This window comes from Lepidochelys kempii, chromosome 1, assembly GCF_965140285.1.
Source record: "Lepidochelys kempii isolate rLepKem1 chromosome 1, rLepKem1.hap1, whole genome shotgun sequence".
Lineage (NCBI taxonomy): Eukaryota > Metazoa > Chordata > Testudines > Cheloniidae > Lepidochelys > Lepidochelys kempii.
Window position 1 is genome coordinate 286,931,174 of NC_136380.1, and position 18,541 is coordinate 286,949,714.

The 18,541-nt window shown below is 45.8% G+C and overlaps 1 protein-coding gene across 5 annotated transcripts in view; it reads right to left on the minus strand.

The window, feature by feature from the left end:
* Positions 1 to 18,541, minus strand: part of CNOT2 (CCR4-NOT transcription complex subunit 2) — a 151,353-nt gene that overhangs the window by 33,445 nt on the left and 99,367 nt on the right. For all 5 annotated transcript variants that reach the window (XM_073327795.1, XM_073327792.1, XM_073327793.2 and 2 more), the window contains 2 exons: positions 3,952 to 4,018; positions 593 to 740 (listed from right to left, as the gene is read on the minus strand). In XM_073327795.1, the coding sequence (XP_073183896.1) occupies positions 593 to 740; positions 3,952 to 4,018 (215 nt within the window). The remainder of the gene's footprint in view (positions 1 to 592; positions 741 to 3,951; positions 4,019 to 18,541) is intronic.

Below are 18,541 nucleotides of genomic sequence, written 5' to 3' on the forward strand. Positions count from 1 at the left end.
AAGTATAGAAATGGAATGAATAATCAATTTTTTAGGCAGTCAAGCTAGATTTATGAATAATTTCAATATTGCACATCATTTACGCAATTACTTCTCAGTAAATGGTACAGAGTTTTAGGTTTCTTCAAAAAAGTCATATGCTCCTTTATACAATGAGACGAGACAAATCCTTGGTCAGGTCTAGTGTAGAACACTTATAAAAAATATATGAAGTGAAAAAAAACTTGAGTGTGAAAACATCATATAGCTAAATCAACAGATTTATAAAATCTTTTGTTAATATTAGTGCTTCTGTCCTACCCCCTTGATATTCTGAATGCTGTATAACATGCATACAATTTTAACTACACATTTACCAAAGCAGTCAAATGATGTCTTGTGTTCCTGCAACAGAATTTGCAAGTGAACACTATCCTTACACATACAAACACTGTATTACAAATATAATTTTCCTCAACACAGGCAGTGATCCATAAAAGGAAATATTTTTTCTTTTTTATTAACTATAATGTAAAATAGTTTAGGTAAAATATGCTTAAAAACTGCTCTGCAGAAAAACGCAATTGCAGAAATATCAGCTACCAATAAATACCTGCTCGGAGATGGAGGCGTATGAAGTGACATTGTTGGTACCCCTGTTGTTGGCGTTACGTGGCTCGGTAACTGAGTGCCTTGTGATAAGCTGCGATTTAACTGAGGGGTATTGTTGCTCATTCCCCTCATTGGAAGGCCTAGTGCACCTATTGAAAAAAATTCAGAGGGGTGGAAATATGTAGCAATCAGGAACAAAGTGTTATCCATCTGGTATAGATGGGAACTTAATCTAATTTGACATTTTAAAAAAATATTAGTGTAATTCTGTAAGAAAATGAAGTGAAAAAATTAAGCCCTTACTTACATGATCTAAACTCAGTTATTCCAAATATGCTGTCTTTTTGTAATTTTCAGACAGAAGGTTTTTTATTTGAAAGCTTTTCATACTTGACAAGCACTACCAAAATTGCATTTCCATTGATATTTGCATTCTACAGTAAGCGTTACAGGTTTAATTTTATATCAGTAATTTGCAGGTTTTATGTTCCGACTGGTTTATTAGACTCAGTACTGAAATATAGTTTTAAAACTGAAGGAATTGTACAAAAGAGTGTCCTGACTCTCATTTTGTATTTTGAAAAAACTTTAATTATATAAGCAATAAGCAAGACTTAATGCTCTTCTTTAAAGTGTCTTACAATCTTGTTTAAGAATTTTTATTTTTTGTCATCTATTGGCATCATGTTTATCTTCTAAAAAGCTATGTCAAACAGCATTTCATGTAAGCATTAAAAACAATATATATTTGAGTCCACATGCACTTCATAAGAGCATTTTTAAAATGAAAGTAGGAAAAAAAAATCACACTCATTTTTAAAAAAAACTAAATAATTAAACAGAAAAATATGTATTTGGCAAAGAGTAATAGTTGTAACTGGACCCCCCCACCCCCAACATTAGACAAATGCTATTTCTAGAATAGGCTACTTACACAATTTAGAATGATTTTATACTAAATATAGTACATTTAGATTTATGTAAAATTTCAATTAGAAGATACATTTTCAGAAAGTATAAGCGGATACACACTCGGCCTGTGTTGAAAACACTATTTCATCTTATGCAAAACAATACGAACATCTTTCATACAAATATTAATAATTTAGTTTTCAAATAGTATGCTTTTTAGAATTGTTCTGTCAAGTATAAAGTGCTTCTTCTTGACCAGAGAAATTCAGTATCTGTAATTAATTTAAGTCTAATGTTCTGAAATAAGAGAAAAGTGAGATTTTAACTGTCCACTAATATAATAAAAATAATTGTGAATGCCATACTACACATTAAATATTACTGTGTTCAAAAAATGCTTCACCATAAATGTGTGGGTGTATATAGCAAATAAAGAAACCATTTCAGCATGAAAGACAAATAAAATGGAAATTCACAGTATTTAAAACAATTGGGACAAAAAAATACTCTGTGGAGAAATGCTCTCTTTTGTTTTCTGAGGACATTTCCAAATATTGTGTACGACTTTCTCCTGATTCACAAATCAATTTTTCTATTTAAATTTGAAAAAAAATTCTGAATTATGTCCAAATATAATAAAAAGGAAATTTCATGTAATATATACGGAGAAACAAAACTAGCACGTATAACAGTGTAGCTAAAAAAATATTCCTCATAACTGGTCAATTGGTTTGGCAGCATGGTGGTGAACTAGATCTCTAAGGAACGGATTTAGAAGTTGACCTCACAGTGCAGAACATAGGAAGCATTCTCTGCGGAAAGTGAAAGAGAAAAATAGATTTCAGCTGGCCCGCAGAGTGAAAATTCAAACCCTCTGCAATTGCCAGTGATAGAATATTTTTTTTATATCTGAATATATGTAAAACAGATGGAGTTTGATCCTCCAAGTCTCATTGTAAATTTGTGGATGGACAGCTGAAATCTATTTTTCTCTCTCTTTCACTTTCCCATGTTAATACTTCTAATAGCAATGACTTCAGTTGACCATTGGAGAAAAAAATAAAAAGCTAATTTTGTGCCTGGAAATCGGGTTTCTTAAACTCAGATTTACAATAATCCCATTCCAGAACAAGGCACATACATAGCTGGATAATGAAGCAGATGCCACTACTCCAATTCTAAGTATGTTGGCATGTTCAATTTTATTCTTCCATAAAACATTTTAATGGTTAAACATCATCTAGTCCCAAGCATGGCATTCCAGACTTCGGGAAGAAATAGAAGCCTGTTCTAGTATGACCCTCTACTTTAAGCATGATTCCACTTAAGATAGATTGCACTTTAGGCACCACAGCCAGAACTGATTGAAATATTAGGTTGTTAAGAAAAATGTATTAGATCATCTGGGTGACTTAATGGGCATAATGAATACAATTGCAATGAATAAAAAGGTACAAAAATAGCTATAGCCCCAAGCTATAAAGATAGTGGAGACTAAAAGAGGCTCAACAATGCCAGATTAAGGCCCCAAAAATGAGAATAAAGCTTCACTCCCAGATTGCCTAGAAATTAATTTAAAGAAAATTCATCATTGGAATGAATGTACCAGTAGGTCTAACACTGTTACTCATCAACAATCTGTGGGGCAACCACTCTTGCTATTAAGAGCTTGAATGTTATTCAAAGAAAAATTAAATACTGTATCAGAAAGACTGCATCTTCTAGGAGACAATACACTTGCCCTGTCCAGCTAAAAAAGTCACTTGCTAAAATACCCAAGAAGATACTTTACATACAGTGTCTGCTGCCAATGGAAATTGACTAGAAAATTCCAATCAAGTCTACTCAGGAGGTGGTAAAATACTTAAAATCCTCCTGTAAAGCACACAACCAGTCTTTCTGCAGCTGCTAATTTAAACTTTTAACAGATGCAGGGAGAAAAGGAAGAAATGGAGGGTGGAAAAATAACTATTAACCTTGAATATTTTCCCCAGCTTTACTATCTCACATTTTACAGACAGAATTAAGAATGACCAACTTTTAGAAGAGAATCAATTTGTCTTTTGTGGGTATACAATACCACATTACAAATCAAGCTATTCACTTGATTCTGTATCTATTATTCGGAAAACTAGGTTTATTTCGGCCTCTTATTTTTTTTAAAAAAGTCATGGCTAAGCCACAGATACCCTTTATACCGTGTTTAACTATAGACTATTCTGGTGATATTTATTTAGCAACTGTAGGCCATCAAATCATGGCAAATGCATAAAAAACTATGAACCCAGACCTAAAATGTATCTAGCACAGGTCACACACATAAAAAGACATGCAACCTCTCCTATGTAATTAACAGAAAAAACAATATGCATATTCTCCCTCCAGATGTAAAAATGGCACATCCATACATCATAAAAGAAGCATATTAATAATAAACAGAGTACTTACTTTGTTGCCCGTATAAACTTGCCCCAAACTGAGACAGCTGACCTGATGTAGATGGTGATGCCAGCATCTATATTAAAAACAAACAAAATGAACGAGTTGTTACCAAAAGGACAAAGAAAGATAGATACTTCACTGCTCTAAAAAACAATACCTAAAGTTTGTAATATCATACTGATGTTAATATCAAACTTCACTTTCAATGGTCTCAAACATCCCACTCAGTTGCTTCTGGAACAATAAATACAACCACACACACATCACTAGAGAAATTTTTTCAAGGTATACAGAGGACAATCTAATGACTCAAAGTAAGAAGACTCTAGCCAGAGGAAAAGCCACCCTACACCTGCACTTTACTAATAATGAATAACTGATTTAGAATAGGAAAATGTTAAGGAAGCTTGGAACCAGTGACCATAAGCTACCTGAATTCAGTATAGAAAGGGATAGGTTCACAGAACAGTGCAGTTGTTTTAGGAAAGCAAATCTGGGGGGAAATAAGATATCTATTAAAATCCACCAGCATATAAAAATTGTAAAATTCAAGAATGTCACATAAGTGAGGCATGACAAATCTCAATTCCTCAGAAAAAGAAAAATACAAGGAACAAAAACCAGCTATTGTGAATTTATGAGACAAAGACGTGAAGTTAAAAGAAAAACCTGTAGTGGAATTTATGAGTGAGGCATCCAAATAAAAAAATCACAGTGATGTCTAGAAGAGGCAACAGAAAAATAGTATGAATTAGAGCTAGCCCAGAAGATTAAGTGGACTCAAGATAGCATTTAGAAATATTCATGGGGAAGAGGAGTCGAACAATTAAGCTGAAAGGGAAATTCCAGAAAATCTGTTGGTTAAGAGCAGATGACTGAATATTAAGAAAATATGAACATTAATAGCTGATAACGGATATACATAACAATTAAGTAATTAGCTATCAAACTACTTGTAGCACTTACAATTATGTTTTGAAAAATCAGAGAACTTGAGAGGTACTGGACAATTAGCACTGGACATTTCTATAGCCAGTAAAATATTGGAACAAAGATTAAGAGAAAAAAATTATAGTAGAGGATAATGGAACCATAACTAACAGCATGGCTTAAAGAATAAATCTTGGAAGACAATGTTTTTGTTCTGAGGAATTACAAAAATAATCACAATTTACTGTGTCATGAACTGTTATTTGAAAAGATAATTCAAATTGTCTTGGCCTGAGAACAAAGGTGTAAAGACTATAAAAATGGCCATTGATTCAATAGCAATGTACTCAGTTGGGGAAGTCTAGCTGAACTATGAGTAGATATGACATTCTTACTGAGAACATGAGATACCAAGCTCTCCCAGAAGATATCTGACTAAATTGATCTTGCAACACTTACCCAAAAAGGGCATGGGGTGGGGAAGAGAGAATTCAAATGGTTTTCCATAAGCCTGTTTCAGACTGAACAGAGGTGGTATTTCTTGGATAAATGTCACAAGAAAGTAGTACATACTACAGTTTTGGTATTTTATATAGTGGTACTATACACTTATGTAGACAGAAACACTTATAGGCTATGAAGGTGCTCTGGTTTACTCTGTGATGCTGGTATAATTGATTCCCATGCCATTAGGGGGAATGAGAGATATTTGAGATATTTACAATGAGAAATATTTCTATCTGACATTCCCATTAACAGATGCCTAAAATCTTGTCTTATCTTTTGCCATCTTTTCATCTTTCAGATCAACATTGAAATATTCCGCTCAGTCCTGGCACTTAACATACACTGGCTTCTTAGAAGGACTAGTTTATTCATAATTATGTCTTCTGATTTGCTTCATGTAAGTTACAGAAGATTTAATAAGAAAATGATGGATAATATTAAAAAGGATTCCTTCCTGAATTCTAGAAATAAAAGGTCAATTCAACTTAGAGGCATTAAGTTGGAGATCAGGGCCCGCATTCAGCAAGGTATGTAAGCACACACTTAAGTTTAAACATGTGAACAGTCCCTGTTAAGTCAATTAAATTTTTGGCACATGCTGAAGTATGCTGCTGAACTTGGGCTCTATTGTATAAGAAACTGCTAACTTAATAAGGGAAGGGAAAATCCTTTTGGAACTCTGGTTATTGAAAATGGATTTTTTAAATTTTGTGGTTCTCAAAACATCAGTAAGGAGAGCGCCCCAAAGCATCCCTAAGATGTGTCTATCTGAATGACAAGGTTATCTCAACACACTTTTTCTTGTGGTGAAAAAATTAGAGGGCCACATTACACACACTGAAGTAGGATATTTGGTATTTATGGCCTAAAAGGCAAATAAGGCATTTTTATTTCTTCCCACAATGGCAAATTTAATCGAACATGTCTACAGGAAACTCAGAAAAGTTGTTCATAGGTCCTTATGGTCTGCATGGTCTCAATTTAATGAACACATCCTCAGGTCATAGCTAAATGGATGAATGCCTCGCAGAAAAAATGGTTACTTACCACTCGTAACTGTTGTTCTTCATGATGTGTTGCTCATGTCCATTCCAACAGGTGTGCGCGTGCTGCGTGCATGATTGTTGGAAGGTTTTTTCCCCTAGTGATTCCCATCAGGTTGGCTGTGGAGACCCCTGGAGTGGTGCCTTCATGGTGGTGAATACAGGCCCCTGCCGACCGACTGCCTGCTCAGTTCCTTCTTGCCAGAATACTCGGACAGAGGGGAGACGGGTGGGACTTGGAATGGACATAAGCAACACATCTCAAAGAACAACAGTTACGAGAGGTAGGTAACCATTTTTTCTTCGAGTGATTGCTCATGTGCATTCCAATAGGTGACTTCCAAGCAGTTTCCCTGGGGGAGGGGTCCGAGTTCACCTGGTTGCTGACTGCAGGGCCGCCCTGCCAAAGGCTTGCCTGTTTGGTAATGGTGTAGTGTTACATGAAGGTGTGCATGGAAGACCACATTGCTGCCTTGCGTATGTCCTGGTTAGGGACCTGCGCCAGGAATGCCACGGATGACGCCTGTACTGTCATGGAGTGTGCTGTAAGTGGAGGGGTTGGAATTTTAGCCAGGTTGTAGCACGACCTGATACAGGACTTGATCCATGATGAAATGTGCTGGGACAAGATTGGGAGCCCCCTCATCCTTTCTGCGATTGCAATAAAGAGCTGTGGTGACTTACGAAATGACTTTGTACGCTCAATGTAGAATGCTAGAGCACGCCTAATGTCCAGGGAATGGAATATGTACGCTCTGTTACTGGCATGAGGCTTAGGGAAGAACATAGGTAAAAATATATCTTAGTTCACATGAAACTGGGAGACTATCTTCGGCAGAAACGCAGGGTGAGGGCGTAGCTGCACCTGGTCTTTATAAAAGACCATATAGGAGGGCTCAGAAGTCAGCACTCTGAGCTCGGATACCCTTCTGGCCGAGGTTATGGCCACAAGAAAGGGCACCTTCCAGGAAAGGTAGGACACAGAGCAGGCTGCCATGGGCTCGAAAGGGGGCCCCATGAGTGCGGAAAGGACCAGGTTGAGGTCCCACTGGGGAACGGGCCATCGTACCTGGGGATAAAGTCTGTCCAAGCCCTTGAGAAACCGGTCCACCATGGGATTGCTGAAGACTGACCTACCTGCTGCCCCCAGGTGGAAGACCAAAATGGCAGCCAGGTGTACCCTGAGAGATGATATTGCCAACCCTTGCTGCTTGAGGTATTACAGGTAGTCCAAAACAAGGGGAATTGGGGTTAGCTATGGTTTGGTGCCCCTCTGCAGAGACCAAATGGAAAAGTGCTTCCACTTTGCCAGGTTTGAGGCAAGAGTGGAGGGTTTCCTAATTCCCAGCAGGACCTCCCTCACTGGGTCCGAACACTGAAGCTCAAGAGGGTTCAGCCATAGAGTTTCCACGCATGAGGTGGAGGGACTCCAGGTTGGGGTGTTGTAGACGGCCGTGGTCCTGTGTGATGAGGGTCGGGCACGCAGGAAGGGCTACTGGTCTGTCCACAGAGAGGTTCAACTACATGGTGAACCAGTGCTGGCGGGGCCATGCTGGCACTATAAGGATCAAGAAAGCCCTGTCCTGGTGAGTCTTGAGGAGGACTTTGTGTACGGGGCCGGGGGGGGGGAGAACGCATATAGCAGGTGACTTGTCCATGAAAGGCGTCTGTGATGGAGCCTGGGCTGTGGTTCAGGAAAGAGCAGAACTGCTGGCACTTCCTGTTGCTCTGCATTGCGAATAGGTATATGTGGGGAAAGCGCCACCTCTGGAAAATCGAGTGCGCGATGTCCGGCCTGAGGAACCAGTTGTGACTGTGAAATGAGCGGCTGAGGCGATCGGCTAGCTTGTTGTGCACACCAAGGTGCAATGCCTCTGGGTGTATCGAGGGGGTGATGCAAAAGTCCCACAGCTCAAGGGCTTCTCGGCAAGGGGAGTGGAGGAAGCACCACCCTGTTTGTTTATATAGAACATTGCTGCAGTGTTGTCCGTCAGTAACGACACTCAGGCGCCCTGAAGGCAGGCCTGGAATGCTTGGCATGCCAGATGAACCGCCCTCAGCTCCCTTACATTGATACGCAGTGATAGTTCTGTGTGGGACCACAGGCCTTGGGTTCTGATATTGCCCAGATGCGCTTCCCAACCAAGCGCAGAGGCTTCCGTGACTAGGAATAGCATAGGTTGGGGTTTGGCAAAGGGTACTCCCACACAGACCACTTGTGGCTGCAGCCACCAATGGAGAAACTCGAGAATGCGAGGGGGGAGGGTAACTGTGGTAGGCACCTCTTATTATTTCTGCCCCATCTCTTGGACGAGTCTTGTCTGGGAGGCCCAGAGTAGAAACGGGACGGGGGCTGAGGCTTAAAAGGCTTTCTTTGGGGTGCAGGGGTGGGGATCCCCAAACACTTAGAAGTCGCCCGTGAGGCCTTAAGGCTGTGCAGGCAAGAGTCTGTATTTTGGGCAAACAGGCCTACACAGTCAAAGCGGAGGTCCTGAATTGTGTTCTGGTCCTCAGGTGGTACCCCCGACACCTGTAGCCACACACTGTGCCTCATTGTAGTGGCAGTGACCATAGTCCAAGCTGCCCAGTCTGCCGTGTCTAATGTGGCCTGGAGGAAGGTTCTCGAGGCCACCCTGCCCTCCTCAAGGAGTGCACTAAACCCACTGCGCAAGTCAGCCTATAGTAACTCCTGGAACTTCACCAACGAGCTCCACTAATTGAAAGCACAGCGGCTAAGTACCGCTTGCTGGTTGATCACTCAAAGCTGGAGCCCCCCCCGGTCGAGTAGTAGACCTTTTGGCCTAAAAAGGTCCAGCTTCTTAGTATTCCATGACTGAGGCACGGGACCTGGCTGCCCTTGCCGCTCCTTATGATTTGCCACATCAACCACCAGAGTCCGCAGTTGGGGGTCGGTGAAAAGGTGTTTGTATGCTTTCTGAGGCACAGAATAGTGTCTTTCCACCCCTTTAGTGATGGGTGGTATTGAGGCTGGAGTCTGCCAGAGCACCTTAGTGATGCTCTGGATCGTTCTTATTGGGGCAAGGCCACCATAGATGGACCCTCTGGGGCAAGGATGTCAGCCATCGGGTCCAACTCATCCGTGACCACCTCTGCCTGGAGACTGAGGTTTAGGGCCACCCTACTAAGAAGGTTCTGGTGTCCATCTGGTGAGGAGACCTGTGGGACAGGGTCTTTCTGCCCTTCTGGCTCTCTGGAGGCTGGGTCAGGTACCTCGGAGCCTCCCTGTGACTGACGGCACGGGTTCGGGTGCTGCGCCTGAGTATGAGAGCCCAGAGTCCCTGTCTCATGCAGGGTCCTCAGGAGCCCTGGGGGTGTGGCGAGCCAGCGATGTTGCTGAGAGGGGGCACGGGGTGTGGAAGCCTGGAGCCCTGACCCTGATGGTAGACCCAAGGAGTCCAAAAGGGCCATTGTACTGGGCTGGCCAGGTGACCGCCAGTGCCAATGAGTCAACTGGTCTGCAGTGCCGGGAGCAGTACTGGCTGCGTCGAGACACAGAAGCCTCAGCGTCTGACTCAGACGAGTAGTCTGTGCCTGACCACGGGGGGCGGAGCCTGACGGTGCCGGGGAGCGGTACCGGGGTGATGGTGAGTGGCGCCATAACATTGTGGGCTTGCCGTGATGATGAACCAGGGATGGTGCCACCATCGGCGTCACAAAGGGTGCCGGAGCCATATGTGGCACTGGAATAGACACTGCAGCCGGTGCCCTCTTCGGTGCCGCTGACAGCGCCTGGACTTGCAGTGCCGGAGCTCACACCTGCGGGGCTGGGGACTGCGCCGTCATGGCAATGAGGTCATGCGCTGCCTCATAGGTATTCAGTGCGGAGGGAGGTAGAGCTTGACCTCCCAAATCCTCCCGAGCTGGGGAGTCCACCAGCACCAGACTCAACGGGCCTCCCGTTGGAGTCAACAGTGACGGGTCTTGAGGTCCAGACCGTGGGTGTCCCACCAGAGGACGCACCCCGCTGGAATCCCCTCATGGCTTCTTGATGGGGGAACGACCCCTGTCCGCCTTCTTTTTCTTATGCAGCACTGGGAACTGTGTGCGGTGCCACCTGGTAGCACTGACCTTACGAGTCGGGGAGCGGCGCTGGTGCTCCTTGGAGGAGTCCTCTCTCGGTGCCAGGACATCCCGCACCGAGGCCAGGGCACTGCGCACCGATGATGCCAGTGCCAGCTGGGAGCGGAGGGCTGACTCCCTCAGGAGGAGCTTCAAATGATAGTCTTGCTCTTAGTCCTGGGTCTAAATCTCTTGCAAATTAGGCACTTATGTGTCTGATGGCCCTCTCCTACGTACTTGAGATAAGCAACGTGCAGATCGCCTGTGGGCATAGGTTTTGCATACACCTCGCATGCCTTAAACCCCTGCGACTGAGGCATGCCCCTGTGCCTGGGGAAACTAAGGTGGAGGGAAAGCCCCCCAGAGTAAGCGCAACTAACTACAAACTAATAACTATTTACAACTAAGAAAAGGGAACCATTAGGTGGGCACTTGCGAATTCAAGAGACTGAGCTGCTCCAACGACCATCATAGAATCATAGAATATCATGGTGGGAAGGGACCTCAGGAGGTCATCTAGTCCAATGCTCTGCTCAAAGCAGGACCAAATTCCCAACTAAATCATCCTAGCCAGGGCTTTGTCAAGCCTGACCTTAAAAATATCTAAGGAAGGAGATTCCACCACCTCTCTAGGTAACCCATTCCAGTGTTTCACCACCCTCCTAGTGAAAAAGTTTTTCCTAATAGCCAACCTAAACCTCCCCCACTGCAACTTGAGACCATTACTCCTTGTTCTGTCATCAGCTACCACTGAGAACAGTCTAGATCCATCCTCTCTGGAACCCCCTTTCAGGTAGTTGAAAGCAGCTATCAAATCCCCCCTCATTCTTCTCTTCTGGAGACTAAACAATCCCAGTTCCCTCAGCCTCTCCTCATAAGTCATGTGTTCCAGTCCCCTAATCATTTTTGTTGCCCTCTGCTGGACTCTTGCCAATTTTTCCACATCCTTCTTGTAGTGTGGGGCCCAAAACCGGACACAGTACTCCAGACGAGGTCTCACCAATGTCGAATAGAGGGGAACGATCACGTCCCTCAATCTGCTGGCAATGCCCCTACTTATACATATATTGGCCTTCTTGGCAACAAGGGCACACTGTTGACTCATATCCAGTTTCTCGTCCACTGTAACCTCTAGGTCCTTTTCTGCAGAACTGCTGCCGAGCCCTTCGGTCCCTTGTCTGTAGCGGTGCATTGGATTCTTCCGTCCTAAGTGCAGGACTCTGCACTTGTCCTTGTTGAAACTCATCAGATTTCTTTTGGTGCAATCCTCCAATTTGTCTAGGGCCCTCTGTATCCTATCCCTACCCTCCAGCATATCTACCTCTCCTCCCAGCTTAGTGTCATCTGCAATCTTGCTGAGGGTGCAATCCACACCATCCTCCAGATCATTTATGAAGATATTGAACAAAACCGGCCCCAGGACCGACCCTTGGGGCACTCCACTTGATACCGGCTGCCAACTAGACACGGAGCCATTGATCACTACTCGTTGAGCCCGACAATCTAGCCAACTTTCTATCCACCTTATAGTCCATTCATCCAGCCCATACTTCTTTAACTTGCTGGCAAGAATACTGTGGGAGACCGTGTCAAAAGCTTTGCTAAAGTCAAGGAACAACACATCCACCACTTTCCCCTCATCCAGAGAGCCAGTTATCTCATCATAGAAGGCAATTAGATTAGTCAGCCATGACTTGCCCTTGGTGAATCCATGCTGACTGTTCCTGATCACTTTCCTCTCCTCTAAGTGCTTTAGAATTGATTCCTTGAGGACCTGCTCCATGATTTTTCCAGGGACTGAGGTGAGGCTGACTGGCCTGTAGTTCCCAGAATCCTCCTTCTTCCCTTTTTTAAAGATGGGCACTACATTAGCCTTTTTCCAGTCATCCGGGACTTGCCCCGATGGCCATGAGTTTTCAAAGTTAATGGCCAATGGCTCTGCAATCACATCCGCCTACTCCTTTAGCACTCTCAGATGCAGCGCATCCGGCCCCATGGACTTGTGCTCACCCAGCTTTTCTAAATAGTTCTGAACCACTTCTTTCTCCACAGAGGGCTGGTCACCTCCTCCCCATGCTGTGCTGCCCAGTGCAGTGGTCTGGGAGCTGACCTTGTTCGTGAAGACAGAGGCAAAAAAAGCATTGAGTACATTAGCTTTTTCCACATCCTCTGTCACTAGGTTGCCGCCCTCATTCATTAAGGGGCCCACACTTTCTTTGACTTTCTTCTTGTTGCTAACATACCTGAAGAAACCCTTCCTGTTACTCTTGACATCTCTTGCTAGCTGCAACTCCAGGTGTGATTTGGCCTTCCTAATTTCACTCCTGCATGCCCGAGCAATATTTTTATACTCTTCCCTGGTCATTTGTCCAATCTTCCACTTCTGGTAAGCTTCTTTTTTGTGTTCAAGATCAGCAAGGATTTCACTGTTAAGTCAAACTGGTTGCCTGCCATATTTACTATTCTTTCTACACATCGGGATGGTTTGTCCCTGTAACCTCAATAAGGATTCTTTAAAATACAGCCAGCTCTCCTGAACTCCTTTCCCCCTCATATTATTCTCCCAGGAGATCCTGCCCATCAGTTCCCTGAGGGAGTCAAAGTCTGCTTTTCTGAAGTCCAGGGTCTGTATTTTGCTGCTCTCCTTTCTTCCCTGTGTCAGGATCCTGGACTCAACCATCTCATGGTCATTGTCTCCCAGGTTCCCATCCACATTAGCTTCCCCTACTAATTCTTCCCTGTTTCTGAGCAGCAGGTCAAGAAGAGCTCTGCCCCTAGTTGGTTCCTCCAGCACTTGCACCAGGAAATTGTCCCCTACACTTTCCAAAAACTTCCTGGATTGTCTGTGCACCACTGTATTGCTCACCCAGTAGATATCAGGGTGATTCAAGTCTCCCATGAGAATCAGAGCCTGCGATCTAGTAACTTCTGTGAGTTGCCAGAAGAAAGCCTCGTCCACCTCATCCCCTTCCTCATCCTCATCCCCATCTATAGCAGACTCCCACCATGACATCACCCTTGTTGCTTACACTTCTAAACTTAATCCAGAGACACTCAGGTTTTTCTGCAGTTTCATACTTGAGCTCTGAGCAGTCATACTGCTCCCTTACATACAGTGCAACTCCCTCACCTTTTCTGCCCTGCCTGTCCTTCCTGAACAGTTTATATCCATCCATGACAGTACTCCAGTCATGCGAGTTATCCCACCAAGTCTCTGTTATTCCAATCACGTCATAATTCCTTGACTGTGCCAGGACTTCCAGTTCTCCCTGCTTGTTTCCAAGGGTTTGTGCATTCATATATAAGCACTTGAGATAACCTGCTGATCGCCCCTCATTCTCAGTATGAGGCAGGAGCCCTGCCCTCTTGCCTGCTCCTGCTCGTGCTTCCTCCCAGTATCCCACTTCCCCACTTACCTCAGGGCTTTGGTCTCCTTCCCCCGGTGAACCTAGTTTAAAGCCCTCCTCACTAGGTTAGCCAGCCTGCTTGCGAAGATGCTCTTCCCTCTCTTCGTTAGATGGAGCCTGTCTCTGGCTAGCACTCCTCCTTCTTGGAGCACCATCCCATGGTCAAAGAATCCAAAGCCTTCTCTCCGACACCACCTGCGTAGCCATTCGTTGACCTTCACGATTCGACGGTCTCTACCCAGGCCTTTTCCTTCCACGGGGAGGATGGATGAGAAGACCACATGCGCCTCAAACTCCTTTATCCTTCTTCCCAGAGCCACATAGTCTGCAGTGATCTGCTCAAGGTCATTCTTGGCAGTATCATTGGTGCCCACCTGGAGAAGCAGGAAGGGGTAGCGATCAGGGGGCTTGATGAGTCTCGGCAGTCTCTCAGTCACATCGTGAATCCTAGCTCCTGGCAAGCAGTAGACTTCTCAGTTTTCTCGGTCAAGGTGGCAGATAGATGACTCAGCCCCCCTGAGGAGAGAGTCCCCGACCACCACCACCTGCCTCCTTCTCTTAGGAGTGGTGGTCGTGGAACGCCCAACCCTAGGACAGTGCATCTCATGCCTTCCAATCTTGTTCCCTTCCCTCAGATGTATCATCTAGTCCACCCTCCGCACTAGTACCTGTGGAGAGAACATGAAAACGGTTACTTACCTGTATCTGCGTTGCTGGTACATGGATGCTCCCCTTTCTTCTTCTGGAGGTCACATGCTGCCAAATGCTGTCACTTGCAGTAAGAAGGAACAGAGAAGGCGGCGGGTCGGCAGGGACCTATATACACTGCCACGAAGGTGTCATTCCATAGCTGACCCAACGGGTACCGCTGGGGAAAAAACCTTCCAACGATAGTGCATGCGCTGCAAGCACACCTATTGGAATGCACATGAGCAATCTCTCAAAGAAGTAGTTTAAGTTCTTGAACATGAAGGATTCCTTTGCCTTCATTACTCAAAGGCCTTCCCCCAAGCCTTCATTACCCAAAACAATGGAATATAAGATTACTACTACTAAATACTTGGTTGAAAACTACTCATCTCTGTTAAGGTACATGCAACAAACAAGTCTCAATGACCCCATCCAAGATAAATTAGCTGTTTTTGTGTCATATCATTTTCTTATTTGGAAAGTAAGTAAACTGGATGGAGAGTGTACACTATCCTAGCTTTTATTATTTCCTTCTCTTTTTGTTTTCCTTGTGGTAACTGAGAACTCATCTGCTTCTAGCTGATCTCTGAGTCAGGGACCATTTGATCTGGATTCAATATGGAGGGCAAATCATTTATTACTTAAACCATTCATAATTCACTGAGAGAAAAACAGTAAGAGAATTTTCTGGTAATAAGGATGCCTTGGAATAGGGTGACCAGATGTCCCGATATTTAGTCCTTTGTCCTGCGTCCCGACCAATGTACGATTGGCACGCCAGTTGTCCCGATAATCAGGTAAGGAGGTGAGCAGGAAGGGTGAGTAGGCGAGTAGGGGCAGAGAGGTGGGCGGGGGGGGGGGGGGGAAGAGGTGAGCAGGCTGGCCGGCTGGGTGAAGAGGCGAGCCAGTGGGACTGAGGAGTGAGCGGCCGGCAGGCGAGGCGGGAGAGGGTGAAGAGGCCAACGGCTGGCAGGCGAGGGTGAGCCAGCAGCAGGCCGGGGGCGGGGGCAAGGGAGGGAAAGAGGCGAGCAGCGGGGTGGGACGAGCCAGTGGCTGGCCAGCAGGTGGGCAGGGTGAAGATGGGAGCTGGCAGGCAGGGGAGGGGGAGTGAGCAGCCAGGGGGCGGGCGAGGGCGAGGAGGCAAGTGAGCAGCAGGCGAGGAGGCAAGTGAGCAGCGGGCAGGTGAGGGTGGAGTGGTGAGCCGAGAGGGGCGGCAAGCGGCGAGCCAGCAGCAGGGGGGAGGGGTGAGGAGGTGAGTGGCGAGCCAGCGGCGGACGGGGTGTGTGCGTGAGTGTGTGAGTGAGTGAAGAGGTGAGCAGCAGGCGGGGAAAAGAGGCGAGCCACGAGCCAGCGGCGCAGAGAGGTTTTTGGGGTGGGCATGGAGGTTTCTGGCAGGGGAGTGAGTGAGGAGGCGGCGAGCGGTGGGTGGGGGACTGATGAGAGATGCAGCAAGCCAGCGGCAGGCCAGGGCATGAGGAGGGGTGCGGTGGCGGTGCCGAGCGGGGAGGGGGCGGGACCTGAGGCAGAGTGGGAGCGGACTGTGGGCAGGACCTATGGCACCCCAATATGTCCCGATATTTTACTGTTGTGATCTGGTCACCCTACCTTGGAAACAACAATTCAGAGTTGCTAATACAGAAAAAAATTGTTTCAATCTACTATTACTGTGATTTCAACAAAGTTTGAAGTCCAACATAGCATACAAACAATACATATTCTCTTTGTGATTTTGAAAGGGTATATATGAAGAAAAACGAAGAGTCCAGTGGCACCTTAAAGACTAACATTTATTTGGGCATAAGCTTTCGGGGGTAAAAAACCCCTAGCACTGCTCTTCTACTTGCGCTACATTGATGACATTTTCATCATATGGACCCATGGGAAGGAGACTCTTGAAGAATTCCATCTTGATTTCAACAATTTCCACCCCACCATCAACCTCAGCCTGCACCAGTCCACACAAGAGATCCACTTCTGGACACTACAGTACAAATAAGTGATGGTCACATAACCACCACCCTATACTGGAAATCTACTGACCACTACACTTACCTACATGCCTCCAGCTTCCATCCAGGACACATCACACAATCCACTGTCTACAGCAGGGGCTGGAAAACTTTTTGGCCTGAGGGCCACATCAGGTTTCCAAAATTGTAAGGAGGGCCAGTTAGGGGAGGCTGGGTCTCCCCAAACAGCCAGGAGTGGCCCGGCCCCGGCCTCCTATCCGACCGCGCCGCTTCTCGCCCCCTGACAGCTCCCCTGGGACTCCTGCCCAATCCACCATCCCCTGCTCCCTGTCCCCTGACCACCCCTGGACCCTCCACCCCTGACTGCCCTCTGCTGCCTCATCCAACGCCCCCCCCTTATTCCTGACTGCCCCCCCCAGGACCCCTGCCCCATCCAATCCCCTGTTCCCCGCCTTCTGACCACCCCGACCCCTATCCCCCCTGCCATCTAGCCAACCCCCCTGTCCCCTTACCCCTCTGTGCCTAGAGCACCAGGTCAGGCCGCGGCTCTGCAACTGCGCTTCCAGAGTGTTGCACCAGCGGCGCAGAGCGCTGAGGCTGTAGGGGAGGGGATGGGGACTAGCCTTCTGGGCCAGGAGCTCAGGGGCTAGGCAGGAGAGTCCTGCGGGCTGGATGTGGCCCACAGGCTGTAGTTTGCCCACCTCTGCTCTACAGCCAAGCCATTTGCTCCAATCCCTCAGACAGAGACAAACACCGACAAGATCTTTATCAAGCACTCTTAAAACTGCAATACCCACCTGGGAAAGTGAGGAAACAGATTGACAGAGGCAAGCCCAACAAGGAAAACAACAGAACACCACTGGGCATCATGTACTGCCACCAGCTAAAACCTCTGCAGTACATCATCAACAATCTACAACCTATCCTGGAAAACGATCCCTAACTCTCACAGACCTTGGTAGGCAGGACAGTCCTCGCTTACAGACAGCCCCCAAACCTGAAGCAAATACTCACCAGCAACTACACACCACACAACAGAAACACTAACCAAGGAACCAATCCCTGTAACAAATCCCTTTGCCTACTCTGTCCCCACATCTACTCTAGCAACACCATCAGAGGACCCAACCACATCAGCCACACCATCAGGGGCTCATTCACCTGCACATCTACTAACGTGATATATGCCATCCTGTGCCAGCAATGCCTCTCTGCCATGTACATTGGCCAAACCAGACAGTCTCTACGTAAAAGAATAAATGGACGCAAATCAGACATCAGGAATGGTAACATAAAAAAGCCAGTAGGAGAACACTTCGATCTCCGTGGACATTCAATAACAGATTTAAAAATAGCCATCCTTCAACAACAAAAAAAACCCTTCAAAAACAGACTTCGAAGAGAAAATGCAGAGCTACAATTCATTTGCAAACTTAACACCATTAATTTGGGCTTGAGGAGGGACTGGGAGGAGGTGGCTCAGGACAAAAGCAATTTTCTCTCTCTTGGTACCGCCACCTCCTCATCAAATTATTGGGAGTGGACCACATCCACCCTGACTGAATTGGCCTTGTCAACACTGGTTCTCCACTTGTAAGGTAACTCCATTCTCTTCATGTGCCAGTGTATATGTATTTATGCCTGTATCTGTAATTTTCACGGTCATGCATTTGAAGAAGTGGGTCTTTTACCCATGAAAGCTCAGGCCCAAATGAATCTGTTAGTCTTTAAGGTGCCACCGGATTTCTCGTTTTTGTTGATACAGACTAACACGGCTACCTCTCATATATGGAGAGAATCTCAAAAAGATATCAGAGTGACTATGGGCTTGGCTACACTTGAGAGTTACAGCCAATAAAGGAGCCCCGGGCACACTAGCTCACTACCCGTCCACACTGGCAAGGCACGTAGAGCACTCTGACTCCGCGGCTACAGCACTGCTGGTACTCCACTTTGGCGAGTGGAATAA